The sequence below is a fragment of the Diceros bicornis genome, chromosome 18, assembly GCF_020826845.1.
Source record: "Diceros bicornis minor isolate mBicDic1 chromosome 18, mDicBic1.mat.cur, whole genome shotgun sequence".
Taxonomy (NCBI): Eukaryota; Metazoa; Chordata; class Mammalia; order Perissodactyla; family Rhinocerotidae; genus Diceros; species Diceros bicornis.
In genome coordinates this window covers 39173635-39198421 of record NC_080757.1, presented here as the reverse complement: position 1 = coordinate 39198421, position 24787 = coordinate 39173635, and the positions used below count along the sequence as shown (strand labels likewise).

At 38.5% G+C, this 24787-nt stretch overlaps 1 protein-coding gene across 10 annotated transcripts in view; it reads right to left on the bottom strand.

Annotated features, from left to right (window-relative positions):
* Nucleotides 1–20013, bottom strand: part of CDK12 (cyclin dependent kinase 12) — a 72867-nt gene extending 52854 nt beyond the window's left edge. For 9 of the 10 annotated variants that reach the window (XM_058560862.1, XM_058560858.1, XM_058560860.1 and 6 more), the window contains exons 1-6: nt 18917–20013; nt 13875–14759; nt 6629–6805; nt 5685–5824; nt 4715–4885; nt 1680–1869 (exon numbers count right to left, since the gene is read on the bottom strand). In XM_058560862.1, the coding sequence (XP_058416845.1) occupies nt 1680–1869; nt 4715–4885; nt 5685–5824; nt 6629–6805; nt 13875–14759; nt 18917–19965 (2612 nt within the window). In that variant the 5' untranslated portion in view covers nt 19966–20013. The remainder of the gene's footprint in view (nt 1–1679; nt 1870–4714; nt 4886–5684; nt 5825–6628; nt 6806–13874; nt 14760–18916) is intronic. The other variant, XM_058560855.1, reaches the window with a different exon arrangement.
* Nucleotides 20014–24787: the final 4774 nt, after the last annotated feature.

The window sequence follows — 24787 nt, the reverse complement described above, 5'->3', positions numbered from 1 at the left end:
AGGTACTTAAGTACGTGTGTGTGTGTGTGTGTGTGTGTGTGTGTGTATATGATTTAAAACAACACATTAATTATATAATTTAGAAACAAAAAATTAACCCAACAGCACTCTTCAATGACTGTCACCTAAAGAGAAAGTTTAAGCTCCTTAGCGAGATATACAAGATCCTTAAATTAGCTCCTTGCAACTGTTCAGCTTCATCTCGTCATTATGTGCTTCACTTTTCTTGCCCTAGCAATACTGACCTGTTTACAGTTTTCCAGACATAACATGTTATATTATTTTCACATTGATGTGCTTTTGTCCATGCAATTTCTTTTGCCTAGAAACTTAACCCTCTGTTGTCAGTCTTTCTGATAAATTCCTACTCATTCCTTGTGATTTCATCTTCCTAGGAGCTCCAAAATTCAAGGAAAAAAAAAGGCTTAACAAATGTTTACTGGGGGCTGGCCCAGTGGCGCAGCGGTTAAGTGCATGTGCTCCGCTTCGGCAGCCCGGGGTTCACAGGTTCAGATCCCAGGCGTGCACTGACGCACCACTTGTCAAGGCATGCTGTGGCGGTGTCCCATACAGAATAGAGGAAGATGGGCACGGATATTAGCCCAGGGCCAATCTTCCTCAGCAAAAAAGAGGAGGACTGGCATCAGATGTTAGCTCAGGGCTGATCTTCCTCACACACACAAAAATACACAAATGTTTACCAAATGGAGCAATATATTTGTTTAGCTCTCCTACTAAACTCTGAACTCTCCAGTGACCAACTATCCCATGTGGGACTTTTAGTGCTAAAACCAGGACAGTCTTGGATGACCCTGGATATAGGGTTTGTTCACAAAGACAGGAAATATGTAATAATCATTCTATATTCCTTTCTAGATAATGTTTGTTATATATTATTGAACAGAAATGTTTAAAACAATGGGTGAATCAGACAAAGACGGCTGTAAACAGCCCAATTACCTAAAGAACCAAACATTGGCCTGACTTCAGTGGTACTAGATTTGCTATTTATTCCTCAATAGGTAGGGGTATTACCAAAGACTAGTGTGCATAATACATATCATATCATCAGTGCAGTGATCCCAGTTTAGGCAAATAGCCAGAGAGGAAGAAAGCAGATGATAAAAACTTCTGAAGAATTAACACTGTTCATCATCGAATTCCTGTCTGTCTACACTATTAAAACATGGGAGTAAGTACTGGGCAGAAAAGTCAACCATCAAGTACACCTATGTTTACTCTGAAATTCGATAACTGAGCAAGTCTCAAGAGCAGCTAAAAGAGCAGGCACATTTCTCCCCACTAAACAAGGGAGAATTTCACTAAGAACTCAATGTGTGTTTGAATTTGCCTAGGACCACAACAATATTATTTATTAACTATGATAAAAAACTCTCTGAATATTCCTGTAGAATGTGAGTGATGCCCTAAAATGTTTGCAATTAAAAAAACCTTAACAATCATCCTACCTCTGTTAATTCCTTACCAACACTGACTCTGGAGACTCTGCTGATCAGAGTACCCCTATCATAACTTGTTCCTAAGGTATAAACACCAGATGTATGTAAATGCAAAAAACTGCATTACTGGGTCCACCTATAACCCCAATTAACTAGCTGAAACTAAGGGGTTCAGAAGACAGAGAGAAAATGCTTAACCTCATTTGGTTACTATGTTACCTGTTATTCAGCAAAATGTTAGAACATTTAATATCCCGATGCAGGAAATTCTTTTTGTGACAATAATCCAATCCTTCCATTAGCTGTTTCATGAATGACTTGATATGGTCCTCAGAAAAGTGCACCAAACCAGATTCTAGCAGTCCCATTAAGTCATGGTCCATGTACTCAAATACAAGGTAAAAGGCACCTACATAAAATGAAAGAAAAAGTTTAAAACAAGAGAAAAAGGATGCTGAAATGCCTCAAATTTTAATATAATTTTGGAGTTGACCATAAGGTTCTCCGGAACAACCGCTTAATTTTCTAGATGAAGAAACTAAAACTGAAGAGTATTTGAATAATTTGCCCTTTCTAATAAGAAATAACAAAACTACTATTTAAACTAATCTTCTGACTCCTAGTCCAGTGCTCTTTGGACTAGTTAGGTCTTGAGGGGGACAACTGCCCCCATCAGCTTCTATTATTAATCTTTAAGATCTAAATCAGTCGGCAAATTACAGACCTTGAGCCAAATCCAGTCTGCTGTCTGTTGCTGTAAATAAAGTTTTATTTGTAACACACAACCATGCCCATTTGTTACATATTGTCTATGACTACTTTTGTAGAAGTCTTTACCTTAGTTAATAGGATCACTGGGCTAGGGGCAGCACAGTATAGTTAGTATAAATTATCAGTGAAATTCATAGTATTTAGGAATTGAAAGAAAGGTGAATCATCTAATCCAACTCCCTAAATTTAGAAGTAGATAAAAGGAAAAGTATGCTAAGAGAACTGTAAAAGATTTGAAATCCACACTATTTTTTCCCTTTCGGCAGGGTGCATGATAGAAGCAAATACTGCATCATAAGAAATACTAGACCTAGCTAGACAATGATCTGTCCAGTCTAAAATTCTGTCTCCTACTAGCATAAAGACAAGGATTCTTAATCTAGGCGGTAAGCTTTAAGGACTCTTTTTGAACTCTCTGAAATAGTATGCAACATTTTAAACATATTTTTTTGAAGAGCGGATCCATAAGATGTTTAAAGAGACCCATCACCCCCCGAAAGTTAAGCCATTGCATTAAAGGAATATCTTAGAGAGATTTAGCTAAGACCTCAGGACAAAGAACACAAAAGAACAACTCAAAAAGAGAAAATAAGTAAAATTGGTAAATGTGTAAAAAAACTCATAAGTAATATTAGGAATGCAATCCAAAATAATGATATCATACTTCACTTATCAAGATGACAATTTTTTAAAAAGATATATTCAATGTTAGGATAAAGTGGGATGGGCACTTACTGGTGGGACATAAATTATTACTATTTTTCTAAAAAGTAATCTAATATTAAATATGAAAATCCCTTTAACCAAATAATTCTACTTCTAAGAAACTATACCAAGAAATAAATCAAAATGCAAAGATGCTCAATGCAGTGCTATTATAATATTCTGTGTGTGTCAGAGGAAGACTGGCTCTGAGCTAACATCCATTGCCAACCCCCTCTTTTTTGTCTCGCTGAGGAAGATTAGCTTTGAGCTAACATCCGTGCCCATCTTCCTCTACTTTATATGGGACGCCGCCACAGCATGGCTTGACGAGTGGTGCGTCAGCCTGCACCTTGGATCGGAACCTGCAAACCCCGGGCCACGGAAGTAGAGCACGCAAACTTAACCACTATGCCACCGGGCCCGCCCCATTATAATATTTTTTTAAACTGGCAACTAATTTCTCAACAGGGACTGGTAAAGGAAATTTGGACTCATCTATCTTTATGCAGTCATTAAAACATCTTAATGATATGGGAAATTGCTTATAACAAGTTATAAAACATTAAACACATTTTGATCTCAGTTATGTTAAAATAAATACAATATATATAATATAAAGTACTAGAAAGAAATATGCCAAAATGCTAATACTACAGTGGTTTTCTACGAATGGTGGTATATTGGGACCGAGTGAAAGAGAAGTGATTGCCATTTTATTTTTTTTATTCTTCTATATTTATAATTTTTCCTCAATGGGCATGCATGATATCCATCCATTCATTTATTTATTATTTTATGACTATTTTAAAAAGAATTTTAACACTACATGGTAAACTGTTTAAATAGTACAGAATGGCATAGATGAAACTCCCCTTTCCAGAAGCAACCAACTAACATTTTCTTGTGCATCCTTACAGAAACTAGCTACACATCGTATTATTTTTATAATTAGAAAAAGGGCATACCCAGAAATAAACCCAGTATTCTTAATTCCATTCAGATCTAACTTGCATAAATTTATCTAATACTGTTGCATAAGTAGAACTTCCTTCTACTTGCTTTAAAACTACTTCTACCAAACTCAAGAGCTATTACTCCCCTAGTGCTAATATCTTTGAGGCTCTGTAAATAAGTCCAGCTTAACTTCATCCATTACCTTCCTAATTTTATGTACTTCAACCATATTCTCTCTTAATACTCCAGATTATATTTACAGATGCCATCTCTTCACAGTTGCCGATCTTTAAACCTTCAGATTTGCTTTATAAAAGTAGGTTGGATGTTATATAGAAACTACTTCAAACATAAGTGTGGAAACAACAAACAATTTTATCCCCCAAACAGAGACAAAAGTTACAAATCCAGGAAAACAAACCACTATGTAACCTGAAGATTGTTTTAGAAATACCTGCTTTGAATTCTAAACTGTGTCAGTGCAAAACTATGTAAAAATATGGATGCATATAAACAATAACCAAAGAGAATGATTTAAAAATGAGAGTGATAAAAATTGGTTTTAATTTCCAGCAGACTCTAATTTTAATGATTAACAATGATTTCTAAAAGTATAACAGCACATTGATGAAGAATAGACATTTTATAAAATAAACACTGTTCAGCACAAAGCAATCTGCTAACATCTTAATTCTGGTAAAGATTCAAGAAAGAAACTGGACTTTACTACAACCTGTTAAAAAAATTCAAGCAGGCACACAAGCTAAGAAAGGAAAATAAGATGTACCAATCTACCCTGTAGAAATATGGTTCTTTGCTAGTACCTTTGTCCTTCTTGAAATCCAGTGCATCTTGTTTATCTGTGACAATTTCCTTCATGTTAACAACACTTCGGTGGATTAGCTGACGAAGGATTTTGATCTCACGAATGGCTGTGATTGGGAAGCCCTCTTTCTCATTGTCTAGCCTCACCTTCTTCAGGGCCACCAGCTCCCCTGTCACAACAAATTCGAACTGTTACATCATCAATTAGTATTTTTTGGCCACCATCATGAACCAGCCAATATATGCCCTTGCTCTGAAAGACAGACAATGTCTACTTTAATGCTATATGCTAGATACTTTTGTATCTAAAAAGAAAAAATCCCTATATTCCCTTTCTTATCTTTGACTTTTTTTTAAGATTTGAAATTTTTAATTCAATATTCAGTTAGGCCTAAAAATTTTGGATTATTAAAATATATCAATAATTCAACTACTTCACTTTATCTTCAAGGACTAACCTCTCACCAAAGAGTAATTTACAAATTTTAATTCTACTCTCTCTTAAATTCCCAGCAAGCTTATTATAAAACATTTACAATGGACAACAAAAAAGGAAGGTTTTTATTTATTTTTTATTTTTTTATTATTATTATTTTTTTTTTTCCTCCCTAAAGCTCCAGTATATAGTTGTATATTCTAGTGCTAAGTCCTTCCAGTTCTATGTGAGCTGCTGCCACAGCATGGCTACTGACAGATAAGTGGTGTGGTTCTGCACCTGGGAACCAAATCCCAGGCCACCAAAGCAGAGCACGCCCAACTTTAACCACTAGGCCACCAAGGCTGGCTCAAAGAGGAAGGTTTCTAACCAGTAATAATTATGTTATTCTTTTGGAAAAATTCAGTCTATTTAGGAACTTTTGGAAATGAAATTAGAACTCAAAATTTACTTTTACTTTTGAACCCACTTAAGACATTAGTACTGCTAAATTTTTAACCTTCTGACATCTAGAATTTTGTGGCAGTATTTACCTGTATCTTTGTCCTTGGCTTTATATACTTGGCCATAGGTTCCCTCTCCAATAATCCCAATAATGTCAAACTTGTCCACACAGCGTTTCCCCCAGTCGCTTTCTGTTTGTCTTCTTTCTCCGTAACGAGGACAACAAATTCTAAAAAAGGCAAAACAAAAATAAAAACCAAAAGAATTTATTTTAAAAAATTAAGTCTACTCAAAGAAGAGAACAGAATTCTTTAATAATTTCTGTGGCTCCTGACTCTTTTATGAATTTCTTTATTAAAAAGGGAGGAACCAAACGATTATGAAATAAACAGTTCAAACAGTCTCTTACACTGGCTAAGACAGATTTTTTGCTTCAGGAAGACATAACATCAAATAACAGATTTGCTGCTTACTTTCTGACCTCTCACGAGTATTGGCTTCCTCAACTATAGAATGGGAAAAGAATCCCTACATTATAGGGTTATCATGAAAATAAAATATAAAACTTTGGCAATAGTACTTGATCAATAAATGGTAACTACTTTTATCAAGAGAGGAATGCTAACAATCAGAACATCAAACCCAGATTCTTCTACATTCATGGCGTGGCAACTTATGTGATTTAGGAATAAAAAAAAAATCGCACATATATTAATTTTTCACTAATGTGTACATGGTTGACACACCTTGAATAAAAGGGCTTTTTTCTTCTTTAATACTGTAAGTATTATGAACTCAAAAGATACCATGGGATCAATGTTCGTAGTATATTTAGATTTGGGAAAATATTGCTTTTCTAAAAAACATAGCTGGGTATCTGTGAGTGCAGATAGGCTTTTACCCATTAAAATAAAATGAAAGATATAGATTAGGCCCAACCCTACTAGTGTGGATAGTAGAAGAAAGTGTGAGATTTGGGCCCAGAGGTAAGGAAGAAAGCTGTAATTAAGGGTAAGTCCCTCCAAAAACTCACTTTGGTCTCTTTTTATACGGTTGCTGAGGTGGTGTGATTGCCTTTGGTTCTGGAGAGTCTGGGGGAGAGGGATCCCCACCAGGGAGCTCTGGAGGGAGAGGGAGGTCCATGAGTAAGTGACGTGGCCTTTGTTCCTTCTCTTTCTTTACAGGTTTTGAAGGTTGAGTTTCTTTTGGACTAAACAATAGAGAAGGAGAGAAGAAAAAGATCACAATTACCTAAGGAATGCACAAATAAAACTTTTCAAAGATTATAACGTCTGGCTATTAAAAGATTACAAAGATTTTACTTTTAAGGGAAAAAATCCTGTAATACAAAGATATAGAATTTATCACAGCTCAAGATACTTGGACTTTGCAAAAAGAAATCCATAGTATATTAAAGAAACCATAAAAAATTTGAGATATTACTTGTAGGTCCTTTAACGAACTCTTTCTTTAATGTTCTTCCTAAGATTCTATTTGGATTTTTACTGAAATGAAATAAAATGCAGGAAGTAATCATCTTAAATTCAAAGTGCATCTTAAAGTGCAAAGTACCACTGCAACTCATGGAGTCACCAAACCTACTCTATATTTTAACCAGCAAAGATTTAAATAATGAATGAAAGCTCAACAATGTAACACTACTATATTACTAAAGCTATAGAGAGAACTTGGAAAAAGGAAAAAGCAAGAAATATAGCTAAGCTGGAAATAAAAACCAGTAAAAAATACACTGACTTAATTCTATTAGTTTGGAAGCAAAAGGCAATCCTATCTGACCAGCCAAAATGGATAAATAACCCTCAATCTAAAAATCTAAGGAGAAAGAGTTCAAGCAACTATTTCAGAACCATTAAAGCAGCTGGTAGCAGAAAGCCTCTCATGATAATCAACAAATTATAGTAGTTGGGGGGCGGGGAGGACGGCTTTTCTGGAATAGATTAGAAAAGTCAGTTTTCAGATCCAATTTTTTAACCATCTCAATTTATTTATGAGTAAAGGAAGGATTTTGTGCCATGCATGTCCTCAGAAAAGACAGCACAGCATACTAATTCATGCCTACAAATAAAATCATGCTAGATAGTCTTTTCTATTCCGTCACAGTATCAGAAGGTTGAACAGGATCCGAGAACCCTAACCACTGTAGAAGCCTCCTCCACTTTTTTGACAAGTGGTTATAAAAATATATATTATTTCATGAATACTTCCATAGAACCATAAAGAACAGATCTATTCCTTGCAATGTATCTTTTTAAAGCAAACTGCTGCCCTTTGTATGTGAAACAGAATCTCAAAAGCTACTACTTCCTACCAATTTTCATCACTTTAAGCTCTTATAAATCAGACAGACCAACAGAATCTAGATTAGTTTGAACCACATCAACCAGAACTGCGGTAGTCAATGGAGTGCAAAATGATCATCTGAAACTTTCTGTTAAACTATTGATAGAGATGAACACACAACATTATAATAATTTGCACTAAGATTTTTCTACCCTGGGAACAAAGCCTATCACCAGAAAACTCTTGAGTCAGGATGCAATAAAGATTTTAAAAATTTCTCCAATTTTTAAGACAGTCAGGGAAAGAAAATTCCTAATTTCTCAACTACTAATGTCAGAATATTCTTTACAAATTTCAATTCCTCATGATTCAGAAATAGATTACTTCTTGGTTCTGCTTCACTAGAATCAAAGTATCTGAATTCTTTCACCATCATTTCATGTAAGTTCAGTATGTTTTAAATTTAGGTCTTGTTTTCTCCAAGGTTTACTTTATGGGTTCAAATATAGTTTGCTACTAGGAAAACATACATTGCTTCTGAAAAATTACATTTTTAGCATGTTTATTTCAAGAAAGAATGTGTTTGATAGGATATATACTACCAGTTCAGGGCATACAAGTTGAATAGAGGTCAAATCCTGTTTCAACAAAGTCCAATGTACCAAAAACCTTGAAATAACGATGGCCCATAAAATTGCAATGCTTAACAACATAATGGTCTTTAGCCTTTAGTTTGGGGTACTCAGTAAAATATAGCTCTCATAGTGCTGAGGACATATGATAGATGCAGAGAGGGTCTAACACAGGGGAGAAATACTGAATATCTAAGTCATTATTTGAAGATTCAGTACCAGGAAGTGCTGATCTACCTTATCAATATCAGTACTTCCTGGTTCCCCATTTATACCTGTAGACGGGTTCACATGTGGTGAGTGGGTCGCATAAAGCTCGTGTAAAATAATAAAAAATTAAAAAAACAGTTGCCAAGTTCCAGGACTACCCAAATTTTAGACTCTGGATAGTCTCCTGAAATTCATGATGATGGGATTTAATTTGTAGGTACAATGTAGACACTTCTAATAAAAAGTCTTTACTGTTAATAAAGAAAGAATACAAATTTACAGATGAACTATTTTTAAAAATTAATTTCTTAATAGATAATTTTCAAAATTTAATAGCATAAACTAACTTAAATATGATCATTTATCCCCTTCCCCTTAAAGCAGGTTATTTAAAAAGTGATTTATTTTTACAAACTTCTATTAAAAATTTGAGTTGAATACATTAAAAATGAGAACCAAGCATTCTATAAGCAAAATCCTAAATCAAATTTGAATGCTTTCTTTTCTTCAAAGCTCAATACTTTAAAGATACAGTCTTTAAGAATAATGTAGACTCGGGGCCAGGCCCGGGCCTAGTGGTTAAGCTCAGCGTGCTCTGCTTCAGCAGCCTGGGTTCAGTTCCCGGGTGTGGACCTACGCCACCCAGTGGCAGCCATGCTGTGACGGCAACCCACATACAAAACAGAGGAAGACTGGCACAGATGTGAGCTCAGGGCGAATCTTCCTCAAGCAAAAAGAGGAAGATTGGCAACAGATGTTAGCTCAGGGTGAATCTTCCTCGGCAAAAAAAAAAAAAAAAAAAAGAAATAATAATGTCGACTCTACTGAAGTCTAATAAACTCCAAATGAACCAGGCTATCAAAAAAAAAAAATAGAGGGCTGGCCTGGTGGCGCAAGCGGTTAAGTGCGCGTGCTCCGCTGCGGCAGCCCGGGATTTGCCGGTTCAGATCCTGCACCGATGCACTGCTTGTAGAGCCATGCTGTGGCAGCATCCCATATAAAGCAGAGGAAGATGGGCACAGATGTTAGCTCAGGGCCAATCTTCCTCAGCAAAAAGAGGAGGATTGGCATCAGATGTTAGCTCAGTGCTGATCTTCCTCACCAAAAAAAAAAAAAAAGTAGAGAAGAAAAGAAGATTTGAAAAGCCCTACGTGGTTAACTGGAATTTTAGAGAAGATTATACAGACCAGCTCCTTAAAAGCAGGAGATCCCCATGAACAGCTATGTTCATGAAGAATGTACTATATTGAGGTGGGTGTTTGGCAGCCTTTGCTTCTTGAAACCAAGAACTACAGACCATCAATCCAAAAGGCTTTTGCAATATCATTAGTTAAATTCACTCCTGCATTTGATACACTCCTGGGTTAATACACTCCTGCCCAATACATACGTTTGAAAGAAAAGCTTCATTCTTTTCTCAAAAGAACCTTAAAAGAAGACAAATCTTCTAATACAAGTTTTACGTCATCCATGTGCCAACTGATTTCTTAACTACATGCCCAGTGTCATTTCATACAAGCCCTGACCCTGGCTCCTTCAGCAGTTTTACTTATTCATTCAAATAACAAATATTGGGGCTGGCCCAGTTGCCTAGTGGTTAAGTTTGGCGCACTCTGCTTCAGTGACCCAAGTTCAGTTCCCAGGTGCAGATCTACAACACTCGTCGAAGGCCATACTGTGACAGCGACCCATATACAAACCAGAGGAAGACTGGCACAGGTGTTAGCTCAGGGTGAATCTTCCTCGAGCAAAAAGAGGAAGATTGGCAACGGATGTTAGCTCAGGGCAAATCTTTCTCAGCAAAAAAACCCCCCAAAAAACAAATAACCAATATTTACTTATTGCACTGTTCTATGTTTAAAGCACTATAGGCAATAAAAAGATGTATAAGTCACATTCTCAACATTTAAGCTGCTGCAGTCTCACGTGAGAAAACAGGAATACAAGTGCGTTCCATATGAGACTTTCAGATTTATTCCTGAAAATTTTTCTTACACAAAAATTATTTTTCATGTGAAAGATACGTGCAGCTGGTACATGGGTAGAGTGCACCAAAAATTAACAAATAAATAAGTAAAATAAAGACAAAAACAAAAACCATCTTGAATTTAAAATTAATACATAGTCAGGGGCCGGCCCAGCGGCAGAGCAGTTAAGTGTGCGCACTCCACTGCAGAGGCCCGGGTTCGGATCCCGGGTGCACACCGATGCACCGCTTGTCAGGCCATGCTGTGGCGGCGTCCCATATAAAGTGGAGGAAGATGGGCACGGATGTTAGCCCAGGGCCAGTCCTCCTCAGCAAAAAGAGGAGGATTGGCAGATGTTAGCTCAGGGCTGATCTTCCTCACAAAAATAAATAAATCAATCAATAAAATTAATACATAGTGAAAAAATAAAACTGATAGTGAAGGAAATCTTCATTTCTATTCTTCTACCTTTAATAATTTACTTAGGCCAGCCCCGTGGCTTAGTGGTTAAGTGCGTGCGCTCCGCTGCTGGCGGCCCGGGGTTCGGATCCCGGGTGCGCACTGACGCACCGCTTCTCCAGCCATGCTGAGGCCGCGTCCCACATACAGCAACTAGAAAGATGTGCAACTATGACATACAACTACCCACTGGGGCTTTGGGGGGAAAAAATAAAATAAATTAAAAAAAATAATAATTTACTTATATTGTATGTGGAAAACTGATCATCACCACACATTTAAAAATAAGTATACTGGACTATGAAATAAAAGTTATACTTTCAGAATCAGAATTGATCTATAACAAAAATAGTTTTGCTCACTTCATTCTCTCTCATACACATTCTTAAAGACAGCCACACATAATCAAATAAGCACTGAATGGTCTTACTTTACCCTTCATCCCCAATCTGAAAGACAGAAACCCCTAGGTGCCTTCTATCAAAATCATTCCACTTCTGGAAATCTGCACTCTGCACTGACACATGGTAGGTAGCTTCAGAAGTTATTTAGTCAGCCAAGTAAACAGTTCAAATGAAGATTCTTAGCCACACTGATATTGTTCTAGCCACTATGAATACTAATATTTAAAGGAGGAACCTATGGGTAGATAATGGCCTAGGGTCCTTTTGTATAATGCTCAACTGACTATTTCTTTTTCCAACAAAAACAATAAAAACACATAGCTTGTATCTATGAGAAGTATATTGTGTACCTCAAACACATTTTTCTACAGAAATTTCAGGTTCTGTTCTTCTCCTTTGTAGTTCTCAGGATATGGCAGAATTACTAAATACCTATTAATATTAGAAAGAACATGTGGCATTTTTCTTTAAAAATCACATTTAGGGCCGGCCCCGTGGCTTAGCGGTTAAGTGCGTGCGCTCCGCTGCTGGCGGCCTGGGTTCGGACCCCGGGCGCACACCGACACACCACTTCTCTGGCCATGCTGAGGCTGCGTCCCACATACAGCAACTAGAAGGATGTGCAGCTATGACATACAACTATCTACTGGGGCTTTGGGGGGAAAAATAAATAAATAAAATTATAAAAAAAAAAATAAAAATAAAAAAATAAAAATCAGATTTACCACTATGAATAGTAATGGAGCCAGTCTTTTAAAGTCTTTCCCCCCCCCCCCCATTTATTGCACTTGCACCTCCTTAAAAGGCACAGAGGGTAGTCTGGAAAAATACTGACTTAAAGGGCTGAAATGGATCACCATTGAAATTACTGATGTCACCTGGAAAGCAAGGGAGGCTTCGAAATTGGTCTGCGATACAAGATCACTGGTACTTATTTTTGTGCTTACAATGAAAGTTTGTTGCAATAAATGAAACTCATATCCTAGAGAACAAGAGGGCAAGATCTCAGTAGAAAAAACAGTTAACAGACATTGCCATGGTGTATGTCACTGCTAAATCACGTTTCGTGACACTTGCCTGGATAGTCCTACCAAGAAATTAAATAAATATATTTCCTAATGCCTTCCATAAAATTAGATTCATGCTTCATAATCATTTCAGTTCTCAATACTCAGAGGACTCATTAAAATTAGAGCTCTTCCCGTCATTCCATTGTGAATTTATTTATTTATTTATTTATTTAATTTTATTTTATTATTTTTTTGTGAGGAAGATCAGCCCTGAGCTAACATCCATGCCAATCCTTCTCTTTTTGCTGAGGAAGACCGGCACTGAGCTAACATCTATTGCCAATCCTCCTCCTTTTTTCTTTCCCTTTTTCTCCCCAAAGCCCCAGTAGATAGTTGTATGTCATAGTTGCACATCCTTATACTTGCTGTGTGTGGGACGCTGCCTCAGCATGGCCAGACAAGCAGTGCCGCGGTGCACACCCGGGATCCGAACCCAGGCCGCCAGTAGCGGAGTGCGCGCACTTAACCGCTAAGCCACGGGGCCGGTCCCTCCACTGTAAATTTATATTCTAATTAAAGATTCTACATATTGTTGTTTTGCTTCTTACAGGATAATTTTTTTTAAAGCAGCACTTGTAAAAAAACAACCTGGTTTATTTTTCTCCTGGATCAGGAGGAAAAGAAAAGCTATAAAAGACATTTTTTGGACCACTGAGGATACTTAATATTATTATTTATATTATGTTATTGGTATGATTATTAATATTACATTAATTAAATCAATGTAAGTTTTTTATGGTGATAAAGGTATTATTATGATATAGGAAAATGTTCTTGTTAGGAGAGATATGCTAAAGAATTCAGAAGTGTCATGATATTTACAGTTAAAGCAAATAGGGCAAAAAGTTAACAATTGGTGAATGTAGGTGAAGAATATAAGGGTGTTAATTGTATTATTCTTTTAATTTTTCTACAGCTATTAAATTTCTCAACATACAAATTTAGGGAGAAAAACGCTACACTACTGATTTTTTTAAATTTCAATCAAAATTAGCCTTATCAATAAACTTATGACAAAAAGAGTTACTATACCTCAAATTGTAATTCTCCCTTCCTAAGTAATAATGTCATAAATAAGGACTTTTCCACTGAAACCAAACATCAAAGGCATTTCCTATTCATAAAAACATTCTAAATAGCCATGCATTAGAGGAGTTTTAACAAAGTTTGAGAACAGAAAAGGTATTACACTTAGATCAAGAGGGTTAAGTTTTCCCAGTTAACTATGGGACTTACCTATCCATGTCATCATCTCCTGGTAATAAGGGTGGGAGGGGCAGAGGAGGCAACGTTGAAGTTTTTAGGTGTGGAATAGCAGCTGTTAAAGATACTTGAGTCTTCACAGAAACCTGTACAGGGGGCTGAGAATTTGCCTGAGAGGACAGAGTAGATGTCCTTGGGTGGGTAGAAGGGGGCAAAGTTGAAGTACTAGAAGCAAGAACCTGACTAAATGCTGGTTGGGGAGGCAGAGGTGGTTGCTGTGGAAGAGCTGGTAGTGGTGGCAAAGGTGGCAAAGGAGGTGTCTGAGGTGGAGGGGTAGTAGTTGGTAAAGGAGGTGGAGGAGAAGTAACTGTGGGGAGAGGTGGAGGGGTCTCCTTTTCTGATGTCTCTGTCTCTTTTGGAGTAACAATCTCCTCTTTCAATGCTACGAGTTTACAGTCTCTTGTTCCCTGTGCTTTCAAATCTTTAAGAACAGGATGCTTCTCAGAGTTCTCATCCAACTTTACTTTCCCTGTATCTAAAGAATTTTTGACCTCTGTGTTTAGATGTGTTACATTCACCAGTTCAGTATCTGGGGCAGACTTTTCCAATTTTACACCTCTGGGTAACTTTTTAGACTCCAAGCCTGAATCCTTAGACTCTACTGAACTGTTCTCTTTTCTAGGCAAAAATATAGGTGAACCCTTGGATTCCTTTCCATCCATTTTTGCTGCAGCAGCAGCAGCTGCTCTTTCCTTCTTTTTCCTACTGAGTTCGGCTCCCAAGCTGGAGTTCAATGGAAGCCTGACAGGTGAGATACTGGAATGTCGACTGCGTGACCCGGATCTCTTCTTTTTACTATGAGAAGATGAGTGTCTTGAATATGCAGGACTTCTACTTCTAGACTTCATAGATTTCCTACTGGAAAAAGAAAAGGGCAGTTTAAAATGGATAGGCTACAGCAATATGGAGGAAAAGAGATCAGTTAAACAAACTATGGAGAACTGTAACTTAAAAATTACACTTTGAGTAATTTAGCAATCTTAAAAATAGATTAGGTACCATTAAATAATAATAATGCATCAATATTGGTTCATTAATTGTAATAAATGTACCATACTAATATAAGATGTTAATAGGGGAAACTGGGTGCAAGGTCATATAAGAACTCTTTGTACTATCTTCACAACTTTTCTGTAAATCTAACTGTTCTAAAAAATAAAGTTTATTTAAAAAATAGAAGGAACTAAATCCTGCATGACAACATATTTTAATCATATAACACTAAAAATTATTCACTACTTATTCAACTGAAGGAAGATGGATGGATAGTTTTTCCCCACATTGGAAAATACCCATATTCATAATGATTAATTTTTAAATTTTGGTTTAAATATCTAATAAAATGAAAACATGATTAAAAAAAGTCATACTTTATACTAAAGGTGGGTTATATCAATCAGGAAGCTAAAAGTAACTAGCATGCTTCACTAAAACCTAACGTTTTTAACTAGGAAAAGATTTTGTTCCTTGTACACTCAGTTTATAATTAAGTTGTGCCTCTACTAAACAAAGCCCCAACATACAAGAGCTAAGACTTATGAAACAGATAAACTGGAGAAATCGTCTTAACAAAATAATTTATTAGAAGTTCTCAAAACTATGATGGCTTCTGGTACTTTCAAATATAAAATGATTTCCAATCAACTTTTTAGGAACTCATAAAGCAAGGTATTATTGCATGTTCAATTTATTTTCTTCATTATTAAGGAAGGATTGGGAAGTAAAACCTGGAAATCTATGATGCAGATTATTCTAAACTGAAATCCAACCCTCATTAATTCTTTTTGCTGTTTAATAAAGCCTTAAGTGCTCAGGCCTCAATGTGAAGGGAAAAAAAAAGTTAGCACTAAAAATGCGACTGGACAAAACATAATTTGCCCAGTAGTCTAAAACAAATTGTTGTCATTCCAGATCTTCAATATCTCTCTTGATCTTTGATCACTGGTTAAGACTGCCATGAATCAAAATGTTTGAAAACAAATAGCATATATGTGTAGGGGAAACAATTTATATGATGTTAGCCATGGTTTTCTTATACCTATACCGCTTTTTGGAAGTTTGCTCCAAAAAGTTAGTTAAAATACAAAGTCATTACTGAAATCAAAGTACTAAAAATAATGAAAACAACATATACATGAACATGAGAACACAAAATATTGAAAGTAGTTAAGTGGATTTACCAAATATCCACTTACCTTTAGGAAAACTAATACTTCTCTTGTAAATAATTGGCTGAAACAAGAGGTTTTCTCTGATTGAATTATAGCTGGGACAAAACTAACATCTCTATCCCAAGGTAAACTTCTAAAAACCCAAAGACTAAGTAATGTCAAAGACCGTGCTCTACAAACCATTATTTCTTTCATCTTTCAGAGTGACTAAATCTTCCTAAGGAACTCTGCTACAAACCCTTCAACTTCTGAACAGAACCCTACTGTTAATAGGACATTTGGATGGCCATATACTTATGGCATTTTTAGTGATACAGATGCTGTATTTGAGGTCCAGATCCACTCTTCAAGGAAAAAGAGGGAGGGAGAAGGGACAACAAAGAGATAAACGCAGGCTGCAATAAAAAATTTGTCTTCAAAAAAATGTTATTTTTCCCCTGAATTGTTAGGTTCCTTCCATTTGAAATGAAATTGCTATTAATCACTACTAATTTGGTGGGTGCACAGATCTTGCATTTCTGCCAAAGCATTTTCAGTCTTTTAAAACAATGTAGCTTCTTTCATTTTGACTGTGCCTCCCAAGGAAAAAACACAGAGAATACCACAGAAAGGATCTGTATGTTCCTCTACTCTATGAAATGTGTGTACTTACTGTTTGGAATTTCAAAAAATGAGGAAAAATATGCAATGCATACATACAAACATAAAATGCTCTCTATAAGCCAACTAAAAATGTGCATGTGACTCTGGGATTATGACATAGTGTTCATATTTGCATCCTATACTATCATATTGTGTCTCCAATTCTTTCTTTCTTTTAATAATTCTTATTTATTTATTTATTTTTCCCCCAAAGCCCCAGTAGATAGTTGTATGTCATAGTTGCATATCCTTCTAGTTGCTGTATGTGGGACGCGGCCTCAGCATGGCCGGAGAAGCAGTGCGTCGGTGCGCACCCGGGATCCGGGGATCCGAACCCCGGCCGCCAGCAGCGGAGCGCGAGCACTTAACCGCTAAGCCACGGGGCCGGGCCTCTCCAATTCTTTCTTGATTTATTTTTACCATTACTGCACTAGTTCCAATTAAGTGAGTGGAGGAAGAGAGAACTTGAGATATGAATCCAAAAGGATCACTGCAAAGCAGTAGTTCTTACCGAAACTTGTTTTAGTGTTTTAGCCTCAATGCACTTCTTTATTCCCAAACCCCACAACAATAAAAATTCTCAGAAGAAACAATGAAACTACTCCCTCAAGAAAACAAATAGTCTGAGAATATTTCTTAGGAAAAACTAAGCAATTTTACAAATGGTACACTTAAAACTTATCCATTTCACTATATATAAATTGTACAAACCCTCACCCCTCCAAAAAAGAGTGAACTCTAGCTAATGGTATACATGCTGAAGTGTTTATCAATGAAGTAAACTGATGTGTGCAACTTATTCTGAGATGAATCAAAACAAAAGAGGGATTGAGGGAGAGGTGGATAGAGATAAAATATATAGCAAATATTAACATAGAGTCTAGGTGGTACATATATGGATCCTCATTACAATTCTTTCAACTTTTCTGTCCTTGAAAAATTGTGATAAAATGGGGGGAAAAAAACTAAGGAACTTTAGACCCTGATAGCTAGGAACTCTGCAGCTTAATGAATTCAAACTAGTTTATGAATAATTATAACTTTAAGTCAGCAAAAATTACTCATATTGACATATAAAAGACGTGCATGGATTTTTCCAAATTAGCATAATTTCTCTACTAGTGTTCAACATTTTCCTCACTCATAGTATTACTGAGTGGCTCCAAGTACCAGGCAGGCACTGTGCTATGCACTTGATATTTACTAATTTAATCCTCACAACAACTCTAGAAGTAGGTAGTTACTGTTCCCATTTTACACATGAAGAAACTCAGGCATGGAGAAATTAAATTATTTGCCAAAGGCCACAAAACAAGATTAGGATTCCACTCAGGTATAACTCCAAAGCCCAGGTTCTGGACAAAGGTGAGTCCACAAAGAGGGAGGTACATCTCATCATCTAGAAACAAGAACACAGTTTTCCGTAGATAATTCACTCCAACAAATAAATTTCAAACATGCCTTTCTCGCAAAAATATCATGGTGAAGGCACTATTACCGATTTTTAGAGAAAGATTTTGAAAATTGCCAGTGGTCACAGGGTAGGTCAATGGTGATGCTGTAAAGAAAATCAAATTATCCTTGGAAGAGATTTCTGCTAGGCTATCCCCTCAAAAGGAAAAAGGACTAATCAGCTGAATTTCCACTAGAAACACTAGTTAAAAGACAGGAGTCATCAAAACGTTGTCATTTAGGAAATAAATAAACTTACAGGTTTGGAGTCTCAGTGGACAGCACAAATGGCAGATAACCTAGGCAAACAGCCTCAAGATAATACAAATGAAAATATGTAATTTCTTACATCTCCAATCAGGTCCAATGAAGTCTAAAGCACTAATACCAAGATGATTAAAAAAAAATTAAGACAAAGCAACAGAAATAGCTAGAGAAGCTCTGGGAACCATTATCAATTCTATGTACTCAATAAGCAGAAGCCTATGATTTTTCACACACAGGAACTTACAACCGAAGATCCCACCACTGCAAGTACCTACCTTTAGTAATTTTAGCCATGTGAACTCCCCACTTCTCAAAATCTGGGTTAAGAAGAGACCAGATTCACCTACTTGAATGACTAGCCATTAGTAAAGTGTTCTAGTCAACGATGAACACTGGGGTCTTCAACAAAATGTTAACATGACTAACTGCTCGTTCTTCATAACCCACACTAAGTAAAAAAGGACTGTTAGACAAACAGCTCACCTGGGGAGTGGACTCCGACTCAGAGAGCGTTTGCTCATGAAAGGGCTGCTGGACCGCCGTCGACCATAGGGACTAGGTGATCTCCCACTGTAAGAGCCACTCCTTTCATAGCTGGACGATCGTCTCCGGCTGTAGGGACTCACAGACCTCTGTCGTCTACTGTAGGGACTGGGGGACCGGGTGCTGGACTGGTAGGCCGAAGGCTCCTTGTAAGGTGGGCTAATTGACTGCCTTCTTGAGGTACTTCCAGGACTCTTCTTGTAGGAGTCATAATTGCTAGAGGTGTGAGATCTTGGGGGACTAAGGTCATAATCTTGGCCATAAGAAGCTCCTGAGGGGCTATCATCTTGCTTGGGGCTGTCAGACCATTTCCTGTGGGGACTCCTGGATCTCCGTTTGGGGCTGTCCACTGTTTTGTAACTTTTGGGTGTTTCCCTTTTCCGATGACTTTTACTCCGGTCTTTGTGCCCAGACTTCAATTCCCGTTCTTTCCGGGTCTTCTCCTTATGGAGTTTGGATGACCTCGATTCCTTGTTGCTGCTGCTTTTGGCTATCTGTGCCTTTCCATAGTCATCATTCTCCTCATTGGAACGCTTTGAACTGCATGAAATCCGGTCCTTCATCGATCCCGACTTGCTGGAGACTTCCTGGTTTTTTTCTTTCTCTGTCTGTTTAGTTTTTAGTAAGTCCCGGGAACGTCTGTGCTGGTGGTGACGATGTTTGTGCAGGCGGTCACTCCGATCAGTTCCACGACGTTCATCATTCTCCCTCCTGTCTACTTTGAAGGCCATGTCGTCAGAGAAGGTATCTGAATCTGAGCTGATGTCATCATATTCCACCAAAGGTTTGATAATTGTACCCAAAGGTGCTGCTTCGGGGGTCACCAACCCCATGTCTTTGGAGTGCTTGGACTTATGCCGCTTGTGCTTCGACACCAAGCGGTGACGCTCTCTGCTGTTGGAGCTGCCACCTCCCGATGACGGCTGCAAAGTTCCAGAAGCCCCTCCAGTCCCGTCCTTCTTGCCCCCATGTCTCTCTGGATTGGGCATTCCCTTTCCCCTGGCCTCAAAAAGGGGAAAAAGTTCCCCAGCACTTCAAAAAGTAACCCCCACCCTCCCCCCCAACCCCTACCCCACGCCTACCAAAGCGCCCCTAGAAGGGGGTGGGGAGGGAAGGGACGGTAGCCCAGGCTCCTCCTCCCTCCCGACTCCTCAGCACCCTCCTACATGAGGTGGGGGGTGAAGGAGCCAGGAAAGAAATGAGAGTTCCTCAGCAGTGGAGTTGCGAGACAACGGGTAGCTGCTCAAGTCTGTTTCCCCTCCTCCCCCCGCCGAGCCAATCCTCAGGCCCCGGCGCCGGGGAGGTCGAGGAAGTACGAAGCCGACGGCCCGGGGCTGTGGGGCCGACTCCGGCTCTGGGGCCCTGTGAGGACTGCGCGGGCCCTTCCCCTACCCGGTAGCCCGGCTCGGGGCGGCTTCCTGTCGCTGGGGTCCCGCGGCCTAGATGCCTCACGACCCCTTTGTCCCTCGCTCCTGAGGGAGCCCCTTTTCTTGCCTTTGCCTCACCTCAGTACCTCACACACTCACTCGCTCCCTCACACAGACTCACAGTCACACACTAGGTTAAACCGAAACGGCACTTGCAAGAGAGGGGGAGGGGGCAATCCCAGGAAATATCGCGAGAATCCGGTCGGCTCTCGCGGTATTTCGTGCTTCCCTTTCACCTCTCGCCACTGTTGGTCAAACAACGCGAGAGCAGGTCCCGAGCAAGAAACGCCTTCCAGCAGATTCTCGCGATAACCTCCCCCCTCCCTATTTGATCAAAGCTTTATTGAAAGGGAGCTAGGGTGTTTTTTTTTTTATTCAAACTTTATTGATAACTCGTTGAACAAATACTCCCCGGCTCTGGGACAAACTAGTTTTTGTATACTTTTAACAACTCTTTTAACTACCAGGATGAAAATATTGTCAACAAGACAAGGCGAATGTGGGGACATTTCAACCCAAGGCCCTAAGTATTAACAGTGCTTTCCACTTTTATAGCGTATACTACGTGCGTTCTCTCTAATTCTCGTACTACCCCGCAAAACACAATATCCTCATCCCTATTTTACAGATAAGGACCCCAGACTCAGAAGAGTTTAACTTAGGATAACAAAGCTAGTCCAGCAAGTGTCAAAGACAAGACTCTTCATGTCTGACACTAAAGCAAAAGCTCTTTCATTTTGTGGCATGACTCCTGTTCACGCTCCTTAAAATCTCAGAACTTGAAAGCTCATCACTTCTTGGGATCATCTACAGCTCTTCTGGAATCACAGCCTTTTATCTTCATACAAAAGATTATAATTATGAACAAGAAAAGCATAATATTTTTGAATAAGAAAAAATAGTATCTTACACTGCCCTCATTTTTTTACTTTTCAAAACTCCTTCGCACACATTAACTCATTCTATCTTCACAGCAACCCTCTGAAATAGGGTTAAGTGAGAAACTAAGGCACAGAGAAGTTAAGTGACTTGTCCAAGCTTCTTTTCTTCAACAGATTTATCTGTGAGACTTTAACGTCCTTCTCTGTGTAATAAGGCTCACTCAGGGCCCTCAAGTAGGACATAGAGAATATATTCATATCACAAGATATAAGGTGATAAATATCATAAGGATGATACAGAGAACTGCAGAGGTGGAAAAGGAGTTTGGGAATGTTAAGAGAAAGCTTTATGAAAGTAGGGCATTTGAGTTGGGCTAGGAAGAGTAGACATATGATTTGTATCTAAGCAAAGAAGGAAAGATCACCCAGTAAATTAGGAGCCTAATAATTCTGAATGAAGGCAGAAGAATCCACTCTCAAAATCACTCCCTGAAAATGTTCTTGTTACTTTTGGTCTCATGGGTACCAAAAAAAGTTTTTTACCTAAATGTTGTGGGGGGTTTTTTTGGTGAGGAAGATTGTCCCTGAGCTAACATCTGTGCCAGTCTTCCTCTATTCTGTATATGGGACACCACCACAACAAGGCTTGATGCATAGGTCCACAACGGAATCTGAACCCGCCAACCCCAGGCCCCGAAGCAGAGCACACCAACTTAACCACTAAGCCACTGGCTGGCCCCTACCTGTATTGAGTCCATAAATCTTGATTAAAGATAAAAAAGAGTGGGGCCAGCCCCGTGGCTTAGCGGCTAAGTGCGTGCGCTCCGCTACTGGCGGCCGGGGTTCGCATCCCGGGTGCGCACCGACGCACTGCTTCTCTGGCCTGGCCGCGTCCCACATACATGCAACTAGAAGGATGTGCAGCTATGACATACAACTAGCTACGGGGGCTTTGGGGGAAAAATAAATAAATAAAAATTTTTAAAAAAGTGAAGCTTTTCATTGAAGTTTTATATCTTATATTCTATAGCACTTTTCAGTTTTCCACAGAACTCTTTTAAGTTTGTCAATAAATATCAGTTGAACAAATAAATAACCTGGTGAGGTAGCCAGGATGGGTATTATTATATGCATCTACTAAAGGTTGAAACTGAGACTCAGAAAGAATAGGAGCACATTTATACTAAATGTAGTCAGTGCCAGGGGCAGGGACAGCTCTTTCTTTAATCCTAAACCAGTACTCGTTCTAGTGCACTACATTTTCTCTTTTTGGTGGATAAAATTCTACTCTAACATCAATTACATAAAGCTGGGGGAAAAAATTCTATTCCTGGAAATCTCAGATTGTAAACTGCCTGGATTGGTTCAACAACTAGTGAGAATACTGCTTTTGTAAAATAAAGGTTAGTTCACTCTACAGAAAAACTTTGAACTCAGAAATTCCAGGACTGTGCCATTTGCTTTATTTGCATGACCTCCCGGGGCAGGGAGTCCGGGCAAATCTGTGAACCCCAAGGTGATCAGTCAGGTAATGACTATACTTTCTCTGTAAATCCCCCAAAACAGGTCAGAAAGCTTCTCTTTAGGCTGTACACAAGAGGAAATATTTAACTAAAGTTACAATAACTTTGCCCCCCCCAGACTAATTTGTTGTTTATTTATTTATTTTTTGTGAGAAAGATCGGCCCTAAGCTAACATCTGCCAATCCTCCTCTTTTTTGCTGAGGAAGACTGGCCCTGGGCTAACATCCATGCCCATCTTCCTCCACTTTATATGGGATGCCGCCACAGCATGGCTTGCCAAGCGGTGCGTTGGTGCGCGCCTGGGATCCGAACCGGCGAACCCTGAGCTGCCACAGCAGAGTGCGCGCACTTAACCGCTTGCGCCACCGCGGGCTGGCCCCTAATTTATTGGTTTAGATTTTAGATTTCAAGAGTCCTCCAAAGTCTCCCTCAAAGATGAGTCCCTTAAAATCTGTCCATTGTCTCTTTCTTGCCATGTAGAAAGATGGTTCCTGTGTGGGCCTTAAATGCTTTTCTTGTTTAATGACACATCTCTCCTATCTTTACATCTAGAGTACAAATTTTTTAACAATGTCATTTCATCTGCATTTTCAGATGAGAAATTATAACTTCTCATTCTATTCTATGAGCGGAATTTGGTAAAGTGTACTCCATTTTCAAGCTTTATAAGGGTTAAAATTTCTAGCTACACTTAGAACAGACATTATTGTTTACTTGTACAGAGAGTTTCCATGAGGAAGTGTAGCTGTGTAGCTAACATTGATACTTTGGGCATAATAATAAATTAACAAAAATTTTTTGAGTACCTATGATTATAGCGACCATTCATATTTTCAGAAGTCTAAATCAGGTGAGCCCATCAAGAGCTAGGGCTGTTTTCATGTTTATATTACCAGCTCCTAATACACAAGTATTAGGACCCCATAGATACTTGCTGAATGAAGAGCACTTTGTTTGACAACAGGAAAGGAAATAGCATTTAAAATATGAACTATCTTTGGAAATTCTCTCGTGGATAAATGCTGTGTGTACTTCATCAATTTTAAGGTTGCTAGATTTACATTATATAATATTCGGAACATACTTCTACGCTAAAAAATATAGAAATCTGAAATTCAAATTTAACTGAGCATTCTGTATTTTATCTGGCAACCCTATCAATTTATCTCAACACTATACACTGAGTAGCTGATATGTGTCAGGAGCTGGGCTAGGCAATGTCACTAGACAGTAGTGAAAGAAACCAAACCAGTGCAGCCCTCCCAGAGTTGACAGTCTAGTAGGGAAGACAGGCATTGAAGAAATCATCATGCACTTAATTAATTTTCATGGTGAAAGTGCTATTAAAGAAATAATAATATAACAGAGAATCTGATCAAATCAGGGATTAGAGAAGGCTTGCTTTGCTAGTTAGAGGAAGAGAGATTTAAATTGAAATCTGAATAAGAGGGCCTTAATGAGATGAAAAGACTGGAATAGGGGAAAGCCTCCCAGCAGTTAAAAAGGCCTGTTCCAGGACCTTGGGAGAGGAAGGAGTGCAGGAATTTTCTGCACATGAAGAAGCCCAGTGTGGCTGGGGGTTGGCAAGGGGAGGAGAGCTGGGTCTAGCAAGGCTTTACAGGCCCAGGAAAAGATTTGCCTACTAGGCCCAGGTATAGTGCTAGGTAGCGGGAATTCAGAAATGAGGGGCAATTCCTGCCCCAAGAAACTCACTATGTAGTGACTCAAAGGAATGAGGATAAGAGGAATAAGCAGGAAATAAAATTTGAATTCTACTTTCAAGGAGCATGGTTATAGGTATCTTTGTGGCAATAAAAACATGTTCCCAGACATTTCCAAAGTTTTGTTATTATTAAATTTACACTGCTGTGCCTGCTCACCTGAACTATAGTTATCTGCTGGAATCGCTTTGGAGGATGTTTGAATAGCATTTTTGAAATGTGGGGAAAGTCTGAGACTAGAGATCCAGCAGAAGTCCA